Consider the following 22,556-nt stretch of genomic DNA (forward strand, 5'->3'; position numbering starts at 1 on the left):
GTAGCAGAACGCAAAAATCGAACTCTAAAAGAGATGATGAATGCGTTGCTACTAAGTTCAGGATTACCCCAGAACATGTGGGGGAGGCTATTTTGACAGCCAACTATATCCTAAACAAAATTCCACTCAAAGGAAAAGACATCACTCCTTATGAATTGTGGAAGGTAGGAAACCATCCTACAAATACCTCAAAGTGTGGGGGTGTTTGGCCAAGGTGATGGTTCCCCCGCCCAAAGAAGTTACAATTGGCCCTAAAACAGTCGATTGTATCTTCATTGGATATGCACTTAACAGTAGTGCATATAGATTTGTTGTTCACAAGTCTGAAATATCGACTATTACAGTAGGAAGAACAATCGAGTCAAGGAATGCCGTATTTCTCGAAAATACATTTCCTTGCAAGGACAAAGAAGAAGTCCCAATCAATTCCGAGACAAGAATTGAAGATGAGGCCACTAGTTCTAAAACAGTGGATGAAGCCACTAGTTCTAAATCCGCGGATGAAGAGCCTAAATCGCGCAAGCGAGTGAGGCATGATCCAAGTGATGCAGTACTAAGACGTGGTAGTAGGGTCAGAACACCAAAAACATTTGGTCCTGACTACATTGCTTTTATGTTGGATGAAGAGCCAACGTCAATAAAAGTAGCATTCGATGGCCCAGACGGGTTACATTGGAGAGAAGCTGTTCAAAGCGAAATTGACTCAATTTTGCTAAACCACACTTGGGTGTTGGTTGATTTGCCCGAAGGTGCCAAACCTTTAGGGTGCAAATGGGTGCTTAAAAGAATATTTAAGGCCGATGGAACAGTGGATAAGTATAAAGCCCGATTGGTAGTAAAGGGTTTTAAACAAAAGGAAGGACATGACTTCTTCGATACCTATTCACCTGTAACGAGGATTACATCTATCCGAGTGCTTCTCGCGATTGCTGCATTGCACAATCTTGAGATTCATCAAATGGATGTTAAGACTGCGTTTCTAAATGGTGAACTAGAGGATGAAATCTATATGGAACAACCCGAAGGGTTTGTAGTGTCCGGACAAGAAAAGAAGGTATGCAAACTGGTTAAGTCCCTCTATGGATTAAAACAAGCGCCGTTGTAATGGCACTTGAAGTTTGATAATGTGATGTTATCAAATGGGTTTAAAATCAACGAGTGTGACAAATGTGTCTATATTAAGAGCACTAATAACGGGTACGTTATAGTGTGTCTCTACGTTGATGACATGTTAATCATGGGGAGTACCACTCAAGTGATTAACGAGACAAAAGCCATGTTAAAGAGAAACTTTGACATGAAAGACATGGGTCTAGCCGATGTAATTCTTGGAATGAAAATTCTAAGAACATCCGATGGAATCATCTTAACCCAATCTCATTATGTTGAGAAGATATTGAAGAAATTCAACGCCTATGATGGCGTGCCGGTTAAGACTCCAATTGAACTCAATGTTCACTTGAGCAAAAACAAGGGCGAACCCGTTGCACAAGAAGAATATGCACGGGTCATTGGGTGCATTATGTACTTAACTAATTGCACTCGGCCGGACATTGCTTGTGCCGTGAACAAGTTGAGTCGCTACACGAGTAATCCAAGCAAAGAGCATTGGAGAGCTCTTGTAAGGGTTTTGAGATATCTAAAACATATTCAAAATCATGGGCTACACTTTTCGAGATACCCCCCGGTACTTGAAGGGTACTGTGATGCGAATTGGATATCCGACAATAAGGACTCACTTTCAACAAGTGGATACGTCTTTACTATTGCCGGGGGAAATAGTCAATGGCTTAAGAACTTCCTCAGGATATTCCTAGTCAGTGTAAGCTGGGTTTCCAAGGTTGATTCACTGTGGATAAATGCTCATGCATCTGGAGGCAACAATGGCTTCAATAACGGCAAGTCTCGACATATTCGACGACGACATAATACTATGAGACATTTGATCACAACAGGCATGATTACAACTGACTATGTGAAGTCAATAGATAATATAGCGGATCCGCTAACCAAAGGGTTAAACTGTGATCAAATGAATAAGTAAGTTGCTAGAGGGAATGGGTTTGAAATCCATAAACTAAAGAATTGTCATAAGTGGTAACCCAACCATGATGACTGGAGATCCCAAGAACTTGGTTCAATGGGAAACTAAGCTATGAGAGTTCGTGTGAAACACTCATCTACATCTATAGCCATTCCATGCATTCTACACACATCAAACACTAGAAAGCATTCTGCATCATAAGCTCTCTCTCTCTCTACATTGTTCTTCTGTCGAAGCTCTGCCCTCTCCTCCATCCAGTTCGCCGGGAGCTCTGCTGATAGCGGTGCCGCTTCACTCAGTAGACGTAGCCGTTTTATCTTTGGGGACGAAACGCCAATCCGAAGAGCACTACCGGGGCGTATCTCGTCTTGCGGAAAGAGGACTCCTCGACTCGGCTCTTTCCTGTTCTACACTTTGTAGTTTCGATTTCCATTTGTAATTTTCGTTTCAGTTCTTTTCTGTATTCCTTCTTGTAATCCCTAAATCTCCGAAAGAAATTGGAAAAGTTGTTGCTATACTGTTCACCACTGTGCGATGCAACAACTTGTTCAATTTTTTCCTAATGGTTCAACGTCACAACTCTTCAATTGATAGGCTATGAAGATCATGTCACGACTCTTCAATTTGATACCAGTTGGATCAATGTTTTGAATTCGAAGTTATAAAAATAAACAGTTATTAGACTCTCCTCTAAGAGTTACACTAATTTTCATAATCACCTAAGTAAATTCATTTTAATCACCTAGACTCTCAAACCAAGTCGCTAGCTTGATGTAGTTCGTCAATTTCTCTTTTGGCATTTGACTCCATTTCAGTTCCAAACGATCCCATGTACTGTGAAATTCTCAATTTGTGTTATTTATGGACCTACATTAGAATTCAAGCATGAACATTTCACATATAAATTGCATCTTACCCTGAGATCATCGAGGTGGGTTCTTCTATATAACTCACAACCAAATTTTAGATTCGTCCATGAAAAAAAGTTTTAGTTGTATTTATAACATCGCTACAAAATGAATGGATATTTGAAATTTCATAAAAGTATCAAGCGATCATATATCCATTGAAGAAGAGTGGTAAGCATAAAAGTATGATTTGGACAATGTAAATGCCCATTAAGGGGTTTTTGGCACTCAACCTAATTATTCCCCCTGTCCATATTTACAAGGTCAAGTTTGATCGGACACGAATTTTAAGAAATGTATCAGAAAATGTATGAAGAAAGTTAAGGAAAGGTGGGTGCTACTTTTATATTCTGTATATTTGTTTTATAGTGAAATGTGAGTAAAATAAAGTTAGTGAAATGTGGGGTCTATTATAAAAAATGGAGTAGTAAAAAAGCAAATGAGACATTTGTTGGTGGACGTATTAAAATGATAAAATGAGACGATTATTGGTGGGCAGAGGGAGTATTTCAAATGTCTTCAGATCTTGGAGATCGAGCTGGTTGAAGACCACCTGCTAATGGTGTGGCTTTAATGGTGACCCTTATGTTACGTTGTTTTGGTTAAACAATCCCAGCTGCTAGTGAGTTTATGACTGTACATATACAAACAATTTGTGTATAAAAAGGTTTAATTATTGAACTTTGGAATATGTGGTCTGGTAAAACATCTTAATTGTTGGCAGATTATAATAAGCTCATATGCATGTGAAGATTTTGAAAAGCCTTGCTGGAAAAGCCTAAGCAGTTTTGTTTTAGTACATCTTTTTAAATTGAGGTGTCGCCTGTGACAAATATTCTTTTGAAGTCCACTTAAATTTTTAAACAATAATTAGAATATAAGCATTTTTTTATAACTTGATCAAATAGTTCAACAATAAAAAAGATGAGAATCTAATCGAAAAGGAATTGGGGAATGGGGCTTTAATCTAATTAGGCTTTGATATTAATAATAAAACTAATATAAGCCAGCGGATTAGCATTTTAAACAGGATCTTTAGGAGTCACATAAAACCCTAATGCATAACTTAGGACCATAGCCAGATACCGATACCTTACGAGGCCAAATTAAAACAAACGGGCGTTCCCATGCGATCACCACAAAGAAAACCAAAAAACATCGCAACGGAACGAAACATCCTAAAAGCTACGAGTTCAGCACTCAAAGTCGTTTCCAAGTCATGAGAAAAGCTACATACAACCTAGTAGTCCACATAAAGTAGGCATCCTAGCAGAAGAACATCGAGTTGCGGACACTCTCCTGCAACTTGGGCATTGGGGGAACTGGTGGAGCAGCAGCTGGCCCAGTCCCGTTGTGGCTGGATGACGTCTCTGACACATCTTCAAATTTCATCCACTGGCCCAACTGGGTGGCTGCCAAGTGTGCATAGCAGATCGGGGCAACTGCAGAAAGCACAGACATATAGGAGAGTCAGGGACATGAAGGCGAGAAATCAGGAACAAAATAGATGAAGATGAACAGAAACAGAAATCTCGTTGTCGATTACTTACCAACAGATATAGCCGTAGTACTGCGCTGATACCTGCAAAGATCATGACAAGAGTATTAGGATGAGGGAGGAATTTAACACACGGATTTTGGTTTCCCGGCTTGACGATCCACTTACACATAGGACAGGGAATGGACGAGTTCTTGCAAGTCATCTGGTGAAAAGCCCACCTCATCCAATAAGACATGGTAATGTGTCGGCCGAGTCGTGCCCTGTAGATTAAAATTAAAACAAATTAGCAGGTTACTCTTATACCTCATTTCATGGAAAGGATTAAATTCAACATTAGCATACAAATAGGCCATTAAAATGATTTTCAACAAATTTTTCAAACCATAATTCTTGATGGCTGAAGATATATATAAGTATTCGTGCATATAAAAGAGATTAAAATTTGCTTACAATCATTCCAGCGTGTGCACACAAGTAGAAGTCATAGTTCCTCGGATGACAAACTTTATTGTCTATTATAGTCCCTGTAAATTGGATAAGCAATAAACACCAATGAGAGTCAAATTATTCCACTTCCGTAAGATGTGAGGAAATTTCATTCAAGGTAAATGAGAGTTTGAAAGTGTCACCTGGCTGCACATTCTCAGGAGCATTTGGCAGAAAAAATTTTGTGTGATGGTTCTTCTGCGCAACAATGACCACAAACTTTGGATTCCAGTTCTCATCAAGGAATTTGCAGGCCTACAGAATGTGGAAGAATGGTTGAGAACAGGATAAACCGGCATGCATTGAAATGTTGGAGGGAGCACTGACCTCTATGATTTGGTTGAGCTCAATATTCAGAACTTGATTAAATTGGGATTCACTCACGCCATCTCTGAATTCATTCCAAGAAAATAGGTCAAACATAATAAGAGAATCTAACCATACAATAACTTAAGGAAAAAATGAATTTTAAGGTATATTCTAGTATCATCTTAAATACAAACTTGTAAATTGCTCAATATGCTTGATTCAATTTGTCACTTTGCCTGTGAGACAAGTATTACGTTCACATGGTACCTGAAGATGATTATCTGATCGGGCTTCCTTTTCCCAGAACTAGTGTAGAAATCAACCAGAAGCTCCCTACAATAAGAGGGGAAAGAAAACTAGGTAAAACATCATTTACAAGCATTTTGGCTTTTCATGCCAATATATAGATGCAGGATATATTATTTTCTGCAGTCAAAATGTCAATCATCACCATGACCTGATTTTGAATTTCAGTGCATCAGCGATGAAAAACAAGAGTGAGCTAGAACTGTACAATGCCATACAGTTACAGCTCAAAGTGGCATCTCATGCCTAAAAACAGTGGATAACTTTAATCAAATCCTTACCTCATTATTCCATCATCTTCAGTGTCAGACACACGTTTGTATAGCGAATCAATCATCTCAAGCTTCGGAGATTGGGTACGCACACAGGCTCTATAGCGAGAAATTGAAGGCCACTGCCTTGAGCTGACAACCTGTGTATTAAACAACACATCTCTATCTGAGTGCCCAAATAGAGGAAAACATTGATGGATTTGCACTGCACAATTTTAACTTAAAGGAGAACGTAAAGAAAAATAAGTAAAACCTTCCCCAGTAAGATCGAAAGAAATGATCGTGTGAAGCATATAAATACAAAATGGAGATAAAATATCATATATAAAAATCAAGGACATTAAAGCCCTTACAGCAGCAATTGATGGTATATCAGATTGTCCAGGTGAGCCATGAGAGACATCCATGCCAAGAATCAGGGTGGGAGACTTTGATACCACTGGTATTGAAGGAGATATCTCACCAGCTAACATAGAGTTCAACCCACCAAGCTGCCAGAAGTTAACAGTGAGCAAAAGAAAGCTGAAAACTATCCTGAAGCTATAATATTATGTATATTATCATTATCAAGAAACATCAAGGGGACCATGAATGATGATGAAATTAACCTTGGCATTAATCTTCAACAGAAGATTGGTAAGATACTGATCATTGACCCTCATGGGTGCCAAGCATTGAGTAACAACTCCAAAATCAGACAGGTTTTTACGCTTCCATGGACCTTGAATGGTTCATCGTGCCATCATATCATAATGAATCATAACTTATATCAGAAAATTATGATTATGAAAAATATTAATACAAACCATATAAGTCGCAGTTCTTTCTTTCTGGAAGCAAACATAGTAGAAATTTCGGTGGGCCAGGAAGCTTTGTCTGCACCTCTTCAAACATCTTATCCACTCTAACCAAGGGTGGGGCTCGTCTAAACTGCTGACTTTCTTCGAAAACATCAAATGGTTCTTCCACAGCCTACCATATAAATTATATAAACTATAAAGTCCCAGCCATTTACAAACATAAAACAGCCAGGTCAAAAGAATATGGTTGACGTACGATTCCTTTTGATTCACCAACTTTCATCAAATCTCTGATCAGGCCACGTACATCACAGCGAGCAGAAAAGTTTACTACAGCCCAGCGCTCAATCTTGCAAGCATTAACAAATTTCTGTCCAAAATACAATTGTTATAAGAACATGGAATTACATACAGATATTTTCATAAAGCAAGGTGAAGTGTGCAGTAAACCTTATTATTGAAGTTCCATCTCCCATTCCGAGTAAACAAATCATCTCCACCCGCAACTTTCAGCTGCAATCAAACATAAAAACAGTAAATCATCGACACCCTTCATCAGAATATAAATGAGTACATCAATCATAACCAACTTACATATACGTAACTTAGTGCTGAAGGATTATCAGTATACCAACACTATACCTTAGGAGGAGGAAGAACACGGCCTTCAACCTGAGTAAAATTGCTATTGATGGTAACACCACAGGAACGAAGCATAGGTTCAGCATCATAGTTGTTGATTTTTAAAGCCTGCAACAACAAAAAGGCAACACTAAGTAAGTTGACATTTACATACTATGCTAGAAGGTGTACAGAAGTCGTGAGCAGAACAAAGCATACATTACTCAGTACAGACATCCTCTCCTGTGGCTTTTGCCGTGATTTCTCAACCAATGATGAGCGTTGGAAAGTTGACAGAGCTTTTGTATAACGTTGCAATGAGACCAGAGAACATAGCTGATACCAGCCAAAAATCAATCAACAAAACATTATTGTGAAGTAAGTATTTCATAAAAATAGAATCTAATCCACATTTCCACCTCAACAGGGAAATATGTTGGTCGTTTAGGCTTCCCAACATTAATGCATGGCAGATCAGCAGAATATCGCAGGTCAATGTTACGGTGCTTGACAAAGTAATCATATACAGTCACTTCTACTGGTTCAGAATCACCATCCTTACTTTTTTGCTTTAATGTGAACCTGCAATTTTTCAATTTTTCAGAACCTCTAATAAACCGGGGAAAGAATTTAAAAGAGAAGCAAGAAAATTGAGAAGAACAAGGAACCCTACAATTGCTCACGGCAAGACTTTTCACTTAACCCGGTTATTTTGAACTCTTGGTTTGTAGGACTAGTTGTGATCCTCAAATTCTTGAGAGTGCGTTTGGCCTGGGAAATTAGAATTGAAGAGAATCCATAATCAATAGACACACCCTAAATGCAATGACAAAAGAAGACTGAGAGTCTGAGACATGTTATTCTCACCTTTGCCCAATCAAGTGAGAACGGGTCTCTCGCATTTTGATTGGCACACAGAAAGTCGGCAACAGGTCCTGGCTGGATGATCATGGTCGTAGATACATCTGGGATACAAACAGCGCACATCAATCGTTATCAATATGAAAAACTGGAGACCATATGGTAAAAATAGATACTACTACTACATAACAGAGGGGAGAATATATTTTTGCAACCGAACATTACCAATATTCAACGACAAGCCACTTTGCGTAGTTCTGAAGCTTGAATGAAAGCCTCGGCAGCCAAGAACCCCGCCTCCAACATCGGCAAAGTTCTTTGGATCATTATGGAAGAATGATTGACGAACAAGCAGACAACCCCTGATAGAAAAGACACAATGAGGACAACGTCAGCAAAGTTCTTTGGATAAAATTCATCATTTAGCATTCCAGTGCAAGCAAAACTTACTGCTTAGCAGCATGTTGCCTTAAGATGATATCCAAAACCCGGAAGGCCTCCATAGAGTTTTCAGATTCCTGGCCACGCAAAGCATTTGCTATGGCTTGCATAGGAATTTTAGCAGCAAAACTTATCTCCACTTTGAAGGTTTTGGATTGATACGGACGTCTCATCCTTTTCTTATCACTTTCATTGGGACTTCCTTGTCCCCCAGGACTGCTATTTCCATTGTTCCTAATGCAACAACCCATAAGCATTAAGAGACCACTATAATAATAATACCTCAATAACACCCTTTAACCAATAGAGAGGATTACTCACCGACTTGAAGTAACATCTTCAAGCACAACAGTAAACTCAAGTTTATTTCGGGGAAGTGCACCAACGGTAAACAAACTCTTTTCCCCATCATAAGCAAAATCCTTGCCAGCCAACTCAGAATCATAAGTGTCATGAACTCGGTCAAGTACTTTCCTACCAACACCTTTTCCATCAACTGGGCGGCCATCTTCATAAAAAAGGGCAACCTGTCAAGTAACAAGAAAGATAGCCCAAGAGTGAGATGAATAATCAACGACATTTTGAACACAGATTTCAAAAGAGACTGTGTCTATGAACATACACTATAGTGAAAGAAGTGCCCATCAACATTGTTCACATTCACTTTGAAGTGGTTTGTCAGGATAGGAACTTTATTTCCTCTAGTTCCAAAACCACGTCTAGCCATTGGGGCCCGGTAAACTTTCTTTACTTCTGGTTCGGTAACAGCTTTTATAGGAGTTACATTTGGAGGAACCGGAGGTGGAGGAGGGAGAGCCTCTGAGGCCCCATTTCCATCATGTTCAGATGGATCCATTGACAGATCTAGTAAGAAAGTGAATAAGTCATCAAGCATGTAATCAAAATAACATAAACACCATGCATGTATTCAACGGAAGTGTAGTTCTTACCAAAAACTGAAATCAAACAAAACAACTATACATTTCTATTGTAACAAAAAAAAAAAAGACCCAGGGTCTATATTGACCTTCTTTCTCATGGAATATAGTCATACTCTTCTAACATGAGGCAATTAGATGAGTATTTTTATTTTCTAAAGCATGAAAGGAACAAACAGCACACACAGAATAATGCTATAAAAATCCACAGCAGAGCAAGAATCCAAAGGAAATGGTCATGGCAGCTAGAGGATAAAGGACAATATACTAAAGTGATTTCTTTTATACATACAAAGAAAAGTAACAACAACATGCAAATCCAGACACATTTGTGACAAGATAACAAATAGCAACTATGATTCAAAGAAGGCCATTGACTGAAGACTGAACATTTATTTAGTAAAATGTACCAGTGGTAAAAAGAAGTTTATGAAATAGAGACTCAAGAACTTCAAGCCACAAACTTGTGCTCTGACAAAAGTACAGATAATTTTGAAAAACAAATAAAGACTTGGATCCATTGTACACAAAGTACTAACAGTCATAAAAAATAATTGCATGTCAAATTAAAAATAAGGAAAACGGAATGCATCTACCCAATATTGTAGATCTATCAAAATAGCCACTAAAGGTTACCATGAAATTACTTTTTTTAGAGAATTCCGAGAAAAAAGACCCTAATTTTAACAAAAGTTCAAAACTTTTAAATAAATGTAGAAAAACTAACACACACACACAAACATGGCTGTGAATATATGATAAAATTGCCAACAAGTAAAACCCATGGCGATTCAAGTTAATTTAAACACATGCATGTCAGGAAAGGGGAGAAAACAAAAAAAAAAACAGAAATTGAACCCAAAAAAATACACACACAAACCCGCAAAATGTAGCAAAATACAGTTTTATACCTCAAAAAAACTCCCGAGAAAAGCGACTGCTCTCTGTTCTTGAATAACTGTAAAAATTCGCCCAGAAAAAACAAGTCAACACAAAGATTAAATTTTTAATTTTTTTTAAATAATGACACATGCACCACAAACAGATTTCAGCAAAAGTAGAGTAAATTCACTCCCAAACACCAATTTACAGCAAAACTACACAGGGTGGGGGAGACGAACAATGAAATTGACAAACTTCACATACAATAAGCGGCGACACTGCTCAAAAAATTAACCCAAATTGAAGTGGAAGAAGATGAAAAACACAACTAGATTCGTACGGGAAACCCTAGAAATGGGCCTCTTCAACGCCTTTAATAAGAGGGAGAGAGGATTTACCAAAAAATAAAAGGACGAAGGCGTTAGAGAGAGAAAGGAGAGGAGTGAGGAGTGGAGCTACAGAGTGACGCAAATTGCGAGATATAGAAACAAACCGAGGACTACTGCTTTTATTTGGTTTACATTTTCTATATTTATTAGAATGAATTTTCATTTCGGTCCCTTGAAAATGAATTTTACACTTTAGATCCCTGAGCTCATACAAATATCACAAAATATTACTCCTTCGTCCTCCAATAATTGTCTAGTGGTAGGAGTAGTATTTTTCGTCCGTCCACTAATAAATACTCCCTTAGTCCTAAGATAAGTGACCTACTTCTTTTGGGCACGGGATTTAAGGAATAGTATTTAAATTTAAATAAGTTAAAGTGAAGAGGGTAAAGTATAAGAGAGAAAAAAGTTGAGGAGAGAAGAGAGAATAAAATAGGTGGAGAATAAAGTAAGAGAGATGACTTTTTGCTAAAAATGGAAATAGGTCACTTATAGTGGGACACCCCAAAAAGGAATACAAGTCACTTATCTTGGGGCGGAGGGAGTATCTCATTTATTTTTTTATTCCTCTTTTGAAATGGACCTCACATGATCACATTCAGCTAACTTTATCTCACAGTATAAAAATAAGATTCATCTTCCACTAACCATTTCCGTTACATTTCTAAAAATTATGCTCGGTCAAACTTAGTCTTGTATAAGTAAGGGAGTACTACTTTTAAGTTTTCTTTCCTTTTTAATAATTACGTTTTAAAACGGTGTCAATACCAAATTTCTTTACATTACGATACTATCTTATCTCACTTCTTTATTTTCTTTTTCTCATCTCTCTTCTAACTTTTCTCTCTTTAATTTTCATGCCACTTTTGTTACATTTGAGTTATGCCGGTATGAAATATTATCAGAATAGAGCGAATAATTTTTTGAATGTTCAAGAATTTATGAGTATTTTTAAATAATACTAATAATGCATTTTCTTCTCGCAAGTAAAATATATAAATATATCTATAAATATGTATAATCAAATATTTTTTTTATAACTAAGATATGTCAATTATTTAGTTACAACTTACAATCACTTGCTAAAGTAACAAATCATGCAATAGTGAACATAGTCGTAAAATATTAAACACAGTAACAGACAACCATAAATAACACGGAGTATCACATAAAAATAAATAATAACAATAAATAACTATAATTGTGGTAGTAATGATGTTAATATATATACTATTATTTTTGTTATAATGTTCTCGTTTAATAACTTATTAAGTAAATTTTAATGAAAATTTATAGTTATTGTTCATATTGTTATTACTTTAATTAAAAATATCTTACGTAAATTAATTATATTTAATTGATAAATACAAGATCAAAAAATCATAACAATTTCATTTATATTTTCAAACATATGATAGGTAATCAATTGTGAATCATGTGCACATCAATCATAAACAAAATTTATCTGACAATCAACGGGCCCGGAGTGTTAATTGATTTTTATTTCCAATACAATACGATAACGTATCAATTATAAGCATAATCGGTGAAACTGATCGGCCTAATCAAATTAAATTTCATGTAACAGAATTTGGAACAAATATAATTAGATTAAACAACTTAACATGAAGAAATTGTCTGGCCGATCAATATTCATATCCATCAAATTACAATATAGTATTGTTATTATTGCATTATACTTTGTCAAATGTGTGGTTGAGCTCTACTATGCCAATATTTATAAGCCCCATGAAGCAACTCGCAATCAATTATGGTGTATTACGATATTTAACATCTTTAATTACAGAGTACAATAAATTTAATTTTGTTTAAGCTCGCTTTAATTATAGAGTACGATAAATCTGTTCTTTTTTCAGCTTCCAAAAGCCACACATATTATATACTCAATTTAAAAAGATATTCATCTTTTTTCAATTCTTACCAAGTGGAAATCATACTCTATTTATCAATTATAATTACATTCTACAATAAGATTAATATATAAAAAATTAGATCGATATTCTATTAACTTTTTTACTATTTTTTATATAAGTTTAACAATTTCTTAAAATATGTGTTGAATCAAAATATAAAATTCGTATCGAGTCAAAATATGTATGTAAATAACAGACCGGGTATTTAATAGTATCTCTAATTATATACACAACCTTATTTCTTTCTTTCAATATACACAGAAGTACAATAAACTATAAATACTTACATTATGTCATAATGTCATCACTAGAACTTTACACGTATTGAAGTATTGAATTCAAACTAGTTAAATGCTATTGATTAAAACAGAGTAATTGGGGATTGCCACGAGTTTAAATGCTTAATAGGTAAAGTAAGATATAATGATAAAATATGATTTAAATAAGTGGATGGTGGACCCATAAATGATATTCCGCTCTGTTTCACAAGAATATGCACTATTTTCTTTTTAGTCCGTCATACAAAAATATTCACTTTCTAATTTTGAAAAATATCTTCTTTCTAATGAAGTGTCACTCACTCTCCACTAATAATATTTTATTTACTTTTTCTCTCTACATCTTTCTTATTTTATCAATTTTAAATTAAAACTCGTGTCATCCCTAAAGGCTAAAGTGCATATTATTTAGGAACGATAAACCCTTAAATTAAAAAGTTTCATAAATTGATATAGACACTATTTCTGTGAGGAAAACAGAAAAAAAATTATTAATTTATTTGTAGGTGACGGATGGAATATTAATTTGTACTCCCTCCGTCCACCATTAGGAGTCTCATTTCTCAATGGCACGGGTTTTAAGAAATGTTAAGAAAAGTAGATGGAAAATAGTTAGTGGAATAGGGGTCCCACTTGTATATATTAGTTTTAAATGAAATGTGAGTGGAGTGAGTTAGTGGAAGGTGAGACCTTATTACCATTTATGATAAAAGTGAACCGGGACTCTTATTCACGGACGGACTAAAATGGAAAAACGGGACTCCTATTCACGGACGGAGGGAGTAATGTTTAGCCCTTTTCAGAACACATCAAACATCGCAATACTACCAATAATATAAAATATTACGATTACTTAAATACAGATTAGTCAAATACTCAGTATATTCTCCTATACACAATTACTTTAAATTAGGACTAGCAAATCGTGCATATTGGATCGCTATCAGGTCAACCTAATATCGACCCAACCTCATCGTGTCCCAACCCGAAATCATCGTGTTCTTATCAGGTACAACCCAACTAATTCGTGTCGGATTCGTGTGGATTTCGTGTCATCTAAAAAAATACTTGTCATCTTTTAATGATAGTAAGTTACTGTACAATATAGTTTAACGTTATACGATAACGACCGACATATGATATTTTATAATTAAAATTTGATATTACACGATAAAATAAGATATTATAAAATTTAAATAATTAATTTAAATAATTTTTAAATCCAATAATAAAATTAAAGTATATTAAAATTAAATCTAAATAATAAAGTAAAAATAATTAAAATAATTATTTTTTAATAAAATTTAAGTATGCAGTAATATTTTTTTATTATAAAAAATAATTAATAATAGTATTAATCATATTTTTACTCATAAAATTAAAAAATATATATATGTTTTAATTAATAAAAATAATTAAAATTAAAATTTAATATATTATTTTAATTAATAAAAATAATCAAAATAATAAATTTTTTTCTTAACGGATAACCCAACCCGACCCAAATCCGACCCAACCCAACCCAAATTTTCGATTATTGGGTCGACCGTATAAGGACTCAAATCCTAAACGTATGTGTTCATATGGGATTAACTTCATACGAATTCGTGTCGGATCAAAAATTGTCAGCCCTACTTTAAATATATTACGATATCTATAGTTTAACATTAATATTTGTAATCGGAATAAAAGAACATTGTTTGGTGTACTAACAATAGAAATAGTACACTATCATTCTTTTCTTCTATAGGTAGACGGTATTTTTAAGTAACTAGAATTACTGAATTTCTATTACCATACTTATATACACCGTTATGTAATTGTGTGGGGAACATGTGTGCATAAGACCATTAATTTAGGTAATGGTGTTGTAATGTTTCCCATATTTAAGATTTGCCTCGATACTAACCCATCAGTCCCATCTCACTGACACGCCCGCCCTACCCACTGTACCCTAATTGTCATTATTTTTACCATCTAGAATGTCACAAACTATTTATAACCACAAAATAAATATGGATGAAAGTTAATCAATTTTTATAAAGTTAATATAGGGTTCCATGAAAAATAGTCTCGTATCGCCATTTTAAAATATCTACAAAAAATAATCTCATTTATAAAAATGGAAAGTTTCTCTTTCATATTTTTCTTACTTTTTCTCATCTTTCTCATATTTTACTCACTTTTTCTTCCACATTTCTCTTATTTAACCAACTTTTTCTTATCTTCTCTCTTACTTTATCAATTTCTTATTAAAATTCTTGTTATACACTATCTTTTATGAACGAATGGGGTATTTTTTTTGTATGAGAGTGGCTAACTTTGCAAGAGAATGAAGAAAAATGATAGTTAAAGTAATGTTAGTAGATATTGAGACCCACGTTATTATTATTCTATTTATTTTCTATTTCTTGTCCAACTTTGCCATTTTTGCCCATCTCTAATTATTGTCCCATTTTCCTTTTTTTTTTACCATAAATGGTAAGTAAGACACACATTACACTAATTCATTTCACTCCAATTTATTACACAATTAATTAACACCCCTCCGCCCCAAAAGACAAACTTTATGCGGCCCGTGTTTTAATATGCAATGGTAAAATAAGAGAGAGATCGAAAAAAGTAAGAAAGAGAGAGACAAAAGATAATAGAAGTAGTGTTGGATTGTGGGGTCCACATCACATTCCATTAAATTTTTAAACTAATTTTTTTTACATTCTTAAAATCCGTGCCCAATACGAAGTGGATAAAAAATGAGGGACAGAGAAAATAGTGTTTAGTAAGTTGTAATGGTAGGTCTTAGTGATATAAGTTGTAAATAAATAAACGTATATAAGTAATGAGTTGAAGAAAATTTTACATGAATGGAAATTAGTGACTTTGTCTAGTTTTGGGACAAATGGAGAATCTTGCTGCAATTGCCCACTCATACTTTTATAGGATGCAGGAGCAGCGCAATTGGCAACGGAGGGACAGATCTTGCTGCAATGAGTCTGGTTTGAATTCCACTACTGCGTATAGCTGCTTTCATCTCTTAGGTACAAGTATGAGGCCTTGGGAGATGGACTTTGGCAGCCAGTGGGTTAAGGTCTCCCCCTTAACAGGCTACTGCGTACGCTGATTGAACTCCCTCACATAATATCGGGCCGAAGTGTGGGGGCCACCAAGACGACAAAATCGCCTTTTGCTGATTCTATTTTTTATGAGATAGGGGAAGTATAATAGCATCAGTAATATTTATAAACTAATATATGAAATAAATAGTACTCTTAGTTTTTTTTTTCAGAAAAATGTTATCCGTTGATACATTTAAAGTCGATTCTGTTCCATGTAAATAATCATTCAATTATAGCTAAAAGAAAAATATATACTATTGTGTTGTGGGTTTTTTTTGGAATTAGGAGATAATATTGATATAGTTTTTTACATTAAAATATTATACATTCCATTTTAGTGCATTGAACGGTCCATTGCAGAGGAGGGGATCATTTTATGACACGTGATTTAGAAATGACACCACTTTCCCACAAATATAAAACGGTTCAACTACTTTCCTGGTACAATTGTGCTAAATTCAATTTGGATGATTAAACCACTAGATTCTCCATTTACTATACCCGTTGATAATTGAAGGAAGTGTAAATAATTATGGTTATAAAATTGCATATCGTCCAAAAACATAAAAATTGGAGTAAGAGTGGGCAATTGCCAAAAATAGCATAAATGGTCTACAAAATGCATATTCTAAGTTTAGAGCATCTCCAATAGCGGCTAGCTCATCGGCTAGCCGATTCGCGTCGCTAAGCGGTCGGCTAGCCGAAGCATTGGTATCGGCCAGCGCAATTTCGGCGAGAGAATATGCGAGCGCTCGCCGCCATTGTGGCGTGCCGATCGGCCAGCGCTATTTTTATTATTTTTATAAAAGTTTTTTTGAAAAACTATGTATACGCGATTTTGGTCTCATTTTCATTTGCACCACTTGTTTTAACGAGTTTTTTCTCTCTCTAAATTTCTGTACAAGAGCAACATCTAGCGATGGGTAACGCGGGTGGTAGCAGTAGTGGTAGTGGTGGTAGTGGTGGTGGTAGTGGTAATAGTGGTGGGATGCTGAGGAGTACGAACGGCGGATGAACGAGACTATGGAGGCATACATGAACCGAGAGATAGAGCGGTACATGCGAAGGGTCGAATAGCAGGCGGTACCTCGCCCTCCACCCGTTGTCTACCGCCGAGCAGTGATTGATCGGGATCACGTAGCTGCACATCTGCAGCTATATGACGACTACTTTGCTCCGGACCCGCGGTTTCCCGCAAACATGTTCAGGCGGCATTTTAGAATGCGCAGGGAGTTGTTTATGCGTATCGTTGACGCTTTGGAGTGTCGATATCTGTATTTCCGCTTCAGGCACGATGCGGCTGGCAGACCCGGCCACACCCCTATTCAAAAGTGCACGGCAGACATGTGGGATGAGTACCTCCACATCGGTGAGTCGACAGCCCTGGAATGTCTGATGTATTTCTGTCATTGAAATATTCCGTGATCAGTACCTTCGAAGCCCTACCCCCAAGATTGTCGGGATCGATGCGAGATGCACGGGAGCGGCATGGGTTTCCCGGGATGTTAGGCAACATAGATTGTATGCATTGGGAGTGGAAGAAGCTGTCTGACTGCCTGGAAGGGGGCCTACACAACCGGATACAAGGGAACGAATCCCACGATGATCCTCGAGGCCGTAGCTGATTACCGGCTGTGGATCTGGCATGCGTATTTTGGGGTAGCCGGGTCGAATAACGACCTCAAGACCCCAACGTCCTCAACTCGTCGCCCCTCTTCAACGAGCAATGTCGGGGCATCGGTCCGGCCGTCTCATTTGTGGCCAACGGCAACCGGCATGATATCGACTACTACTTGGCGGATGAGATATACCCTAGGTGGCCCGTCTTTGTGAAGACGATCAAGCACGCAAATGATGACGGGAAGGCATACTTTGCGAACGACAGGAGTCGGCGCGCAAGGACGTGGAGCGCGCATTTGGTGTGCTCCGGTCACGATGGGCAGCAATCAAGGGTCCAACGCGTTTGTGTGATGTCGGCTGCATTGCTAATATAATGTACGCCTGCCTAATCTTGCACAACATGATCGTCGAAGACGAATGCGTACAACTGACTAATTGGGCCAATGACGATGAAGCCGATCCAAGATACAGAATGACCACCCCTAACGTACGACGTGGGGTACCTCACGATGAAGCCGGCCGCCTCTAGGCACATGCCGACATGCGCCAAGTGAATGCTCATATTCAACTCCAAGAGGATATAATTGAAGAGTTGTGGGCACGAAAGACTGCATGACGATTGTTTTTTTTATTATGTAATTTTTTTTAAATGAATGTACTTTTTTTAAATGAAATGAATGAATTTTCCCGTATATGTCTCGTAAATTTAATTCCGTAATTTATCGTAAATTTAATTCTGTAAATGTAGTTGTTTTTGAATTATTTTTATTGCGGCTAGCCTGTGGCTGGCCTTAGGCTAGCCTATTTGATTAAAATGATGATGTAGCAGGTGGATTTTTAGTGTTGATGACGTGGCAAGAGAGAGATAGGCTGGCCTTAGGCTAGCCTATTTGATTAAAATGATGATGTAGCAGGTGGATTTTTAGTGCTGATGACGTGGCGGGAGAGAGAGTGGCTGGCCTATGGCTAGCATGTGGCTGGCCTAAAGCCATTGGAGATGCTCTTGCATTGTATAGTTTTATTAATTTAACAACAATAAATTGTTGGTTTATGTGTATACCGATATATAAATATGCCATACGAAAATTAAAGGGAAATAATAAGAAGAAAATTAGACTAAATAAATTGAAAATTACATGGAATAAACTTGTAGAAAAAGGTAAGTCAAATCGAGGAGTCCTCTTTTCGTAAGACGAGATACACCCTGATAGTGCCCTCAGATTGGCGTGTCGTCTCCAAGATAAAACGGCTTTATCTCTGAAGTAGTAGCACCGCTAACAGCAGAGCTCCGATAAACTAGAGTAAGGCGAGGGCAAAGATTCCACGGGAAGATTATACAGAGAGGAAAAGAGCGTGTGTGCAAAATGATGGAGTTTGTTGTGTGTGGAATGCAAATGATGCATACCTATTTATAGGCCAAGTCCACCCGGAGGGGTTACGGGAGTCAACAGACACAACGTCTGTCATCAAGGCCATTGACTGTAACCGCTGAGGGTTATTGACTGTTGCACTAGCCGTTGGGAGCTGAAGAGATACGATGCATGTGGACACGACGTGGACCAGGACCCCCATGAGTCGGGGTCCGTCGGGGACAGCGTGGAATTTCACGTTGTATAAAAAGAATAGGCGGGACTCGAACCAAGCTCAATGACCAGCTCCAAATAACAGTCCAAACACCACTCAAGAGACCAATTACCAAAATCCAAGTTTCTGGCACATGGGTCACGATGCGCGGCGGCAACGCATGTGTGGGCTCTATCGCCCCATCTTATCCACATAATAATTCATCTTCTTAAATACCTCTTCAAAGAAGTTTATCATCCCCGATGTGGGATAATTTACACTTAGTTAATTAATCAACTGTTTTTTCTCATAGCTCATTTCTAGCTTTATTGTGACCAACTTAAATATATTATTTCTCACACATCGAGAATCAAATTGAAAAAATGAATATATTACGGTCATCTACTCAGAATATAGATCGACTCGACTTGATTGCATTGAATTTCACAAAATTAAATGTCTCGTCACATTTATTATTAGTCAAAGCCATTTGCCCAAGCACGATTCCAACATAAATATTCTTTTTGCTACTAAAAATATTTTATGAGTGGTCGATACGAGTTTTAATAAGAAATTGACAAGTAAGAGAAGCAAGAACAAGTGGTTAAAGTATGAAAATGAATGAAAAAATGGATAAAATATTAAAATATGAGAGAAAATGAGAAAATGTGGGTAGAATAGTGTTAACAATTTGAAAAAATCTCTCCGTCCCAAGAAAGATGACTTCTTTTTTGAGCGACATGATATTTTATTGTAACTTTATTTTATGTGTTAAGTTGAGAAAATAAAATAAGAAAGAAAAAAATATATATAAATAATATACTCCCTCCGTCCGCGAATAGGAGTCCCGGTTGGCCATTTTCATCCGTCCGCCATTAGGAGTCCCGGTTAGACATTTTATCTTGGGAGTATAAAAAATGACTCCACTTTTCCCTTAATTTAGAAGCTGCAATTAATTTTAATCCACTTTGATTGCAAATAATAATATAAATGGGTCTCACATTCCACTATCACACACTTAAATTATTATACTCAAACTTTTCTTAAAACCCGCACCCAACTCAACTGGGACTCCTATTCGCGGACGGAGGGAGTATATTTTTTAATTTTTAATAATGAGTTATTTGATTGAGATAAATAAAAAAAATTCAAGAATACTTTATTTATAGATAAACATGTCGAATTTGAGAGATTTTATATTTCGATTTAATCAGAAATCATTGGTGAAAAAAGTACTATGGGCCTCCCGAAACCTTTACAAATTAACAGATGACATGTATGTAATCAGAAACCCATTCAGGTTATGTGTGTGTGAAACTAACAGATGACAAAAATTTGAAATTTAAAATTTGAAATAGAAAACCAACTTTGACTGAGAGATTTTATTCTTTTATTCAGCGACTTCAGTAAATTTATTAAATTTTTTTTTTTTTTGCAATGCCATCAGATATTAATAAACAATAATATGATACTTTTTCCGTCCTTGAAAAGTTTCACTTATTTCTATTTTTATCTATCTCTAAATTTGTAACCTTTTATTTTTTTTGTTATGGATTTCAAATTCCACTAACTCATTCATACTCACATTTATATAAAAGTAGGACTCACATGTTTACTAACTTTTTCAATCCACTTTCTATTATATTTCTTAAAACTCGTGCCAGATCAAATGGTGACAAATTATAAAGGCCGGAGGGAGTAGTACTTATGAGACGGTTTTCCCTCTCCCATTAAAAAGACACAAATATGAGAGATGTATGAATAAATGATAGTTTGATATAAAAATGGGTGATGAATGAGGGTACTTATAAATGATTTGAATTACTTGGGGATAAAAAATATAAAAAAATATAAAAAAAGAGTTATGAAACGGCTCTACTGGTCGGAAGTGAATTTTTTACGAATTTAATTAAAAACATTTTATTGAATTTCCACACATAGCACGCCATGTGTCCTGCGCGCGTTCCGACCACCCAAAGAGCAGAGCTCTTAGCTAAGAGCACGTCCGTGCCGACGGCACGAGCGCAACCGTGAGCAAGCGTATTGCCGTGCCGACGGCATGGCCGTGCTCTTCGCAAGGCACCCGTTGGGGATGCTCTTATTGCCTAGGTGAGACATTTGCCCCTCCTCATTTTCCAACATATGTATATATATATTACTACCGAGTTGTGATCAATGTCGAACCAATTTTAAAGACCGAACTAGAGACCAAATCTGGGCCATTAGATCTAGTTTTTTTGATGAGATGTGCTGATGTGAAAATTTTTTCGGCTTCATTACAAGCCCATTTTACTTCATTATATAGGTTTATTACTTCATTCTGTACTTCAAATGCTTCTACACATACTTCATTCCAATAATTTATTACATTATTCCATATGTTTATTAAACCATATTAGCGCCATGGCGTTGGTGATAGATATTGTAGCGAGAAAGAACGGCACGCGACGGCGAAACCACATTTACGTCTTGGAATGAAGTAAAAACCTACCTGGAATGAAGTAAAAACTTACTAGAATGAAGTAAAAACCTACTAGAATGAAGTAATATATTCTGGAACGAAGTTAAATCTTCGTAACATGTTAGTATGACTTATTTACCTTCAGATGAATTAAAATAGGCTCGTGATGAAGGCGAAAATAATTTATAAATTTCTTTATCTTATCCATAAAAAACTAGATCTAAAAGCCCTAATTTGGTAGGGTTCGGTGGTTCGGTCTTTAAGAGTGGATTTGTGGATAATGAGACTCTATTACTGCCTATTATATTTTTTTTTTACTGAATATACCTATTATAAATTTTATTTATTTTTACTGAATATTCCTCCACAAATTTTTAAAATTTTCATTTTCTACAAACTCATAAAATTACACCAATCCTGTAACAACAAATAACGATATTTACTCCACACAGACACATAGACGAATCATATAAGTTTTGAAGAACAATAAAACCATAATTTACTTGACGATAAGCAATAGACTTTTATTTTGGTAATGATACTTTTAATTTTTGTTTGTTGAAATTGGGGAGAAAGGGTGAAATTTTTGGAAGAGATGAGGGGATATCTAGAATAACAAAATTAATGGTTTCAACTTCAATACACCGTAACAATGTCGATTTTGTTTTTATTTTAATTAAGAGGATGCATACTTGACTTTCTCTATTTAGGATTCCTTTTCTGTTAGTTCTGTGAAAGGAAAAATATTATCATTAACCTAAATCAGAATTAACAATAACCATAATTTAAGTTGGAAAGTTTTATTCCATCCGTCCAAAAAAAATAG

The 22,556-nt window shown here is 36.1% G+C and overlaps 1 protein-coding gene across 3 annotated transcripts; it reads right to left on the bottom strand.

Annotated features, from left to right (window-relative positions):
* Positions 1-3,936: 3,936 nt before the first annotated feature.
* LOC125188368 (protein argonaute 4-like) lies at positions 3,937-10,873 on the bottom strand. 3 transcript variants are annotated; one of them, XM_048085165.1, is made up of 24 exons: positions 10,768-10,873; positions 10,399-10,445; positions 9,172-9,413; positions 8,871-9,076; positions 8,559-8,783; positions 8,334-8,470; positions 8,115-8,212; positions 7,921-8,018; positions 7,667-7,829; positions 7,467-7,583; positions 7,269-7,376; positions 7,077-7,139; positions 6,883-6,996; positions 6,633-6,798; positions 6,435-6,547; positions 6,180-6,317; positions 5,836-5,966; positions 5,516-5,581; positions 5,267-5,330; positions 5,083-5,194; positions 4,904-4,977; positions 4,619-4,713; positions 4,503-4,534; positions 3,937-4,394 (listed from the first exon to the last, which is right to left on the bottom strand). In XM_048085165.1, the coding sequence occupies exons 3-24, from the start codon at positions 9,403-9,405 to the stop codon at positions 4,219-4,221; spliced, it is 2,730 nt and encodes a 909-aa protein (XP_047941122.1). In that variant the 5' UTR covers positions 9,406-9,413; positions 10,399-10,445; positions 10,768-10,873; the 3' UTR covers positions 3,937-4,218. The 3 variants fall into 3 exon arrangements, with proteins under 3 accessions (XP_047941122.1, XP_047941123.1, XP_047941124.1); XM_048085166.1 differs by lacking the exon at positions 10,768-10,873 and adding an exon at positions 10,634-10,651; XM_048085167.1 differs by lacking the exon at positions 10,399-10,445 and having other exon boundaries at positions 10,768-10,856.
* Positions 10,874-22,556: the final 11,683 nt, after the last annotated feature.

The sequence above is a fragment of the Salvia hispanica genome, chromosome 5 (genome assembly GCF_023119035.1).
Source record: "Salvia hispanica cultivar TCC Black 2014 chromosome 5, UniMelb_Shisp_WGS_1.0, whole genome shotgun sequence".
Taxonomy (NCBI): domain Eukaryota; kingdom Viridiplantae; phylum Streptophyta; class Magnoliopsida; order Lamiales; family Lamiaceae; genus Salvia; species Salvia hispanica.

What these genes read in the sequence shown, in the direction of transcription:
- LOC125188368 (XM_048085165.1), bottom strand. Translation starts at nt 9,405, where the DNA reads ATGGATCCATCTGAACATGATGGAAATGGGGCCTCAGAGGCTCTCCCT. An exon ending in ATATACCATCAATTGCTGCT is followed by an intron (nt 5,967 to 6,179) that starts GTAAGGGCTTTA and finishes TTTAATACACAG; the next exon opens with GTTGTCAGCTCAAGGCAGTG. An exon ending in TACTACGGCTATATCTGTTG is followed by an intron (nt 4,395 to 4,502) that starts GTAAGTAATCGA and finishes TGCTTTCTGCAG; the next exon opens with TTGCCCCGATCTGCTATGCA.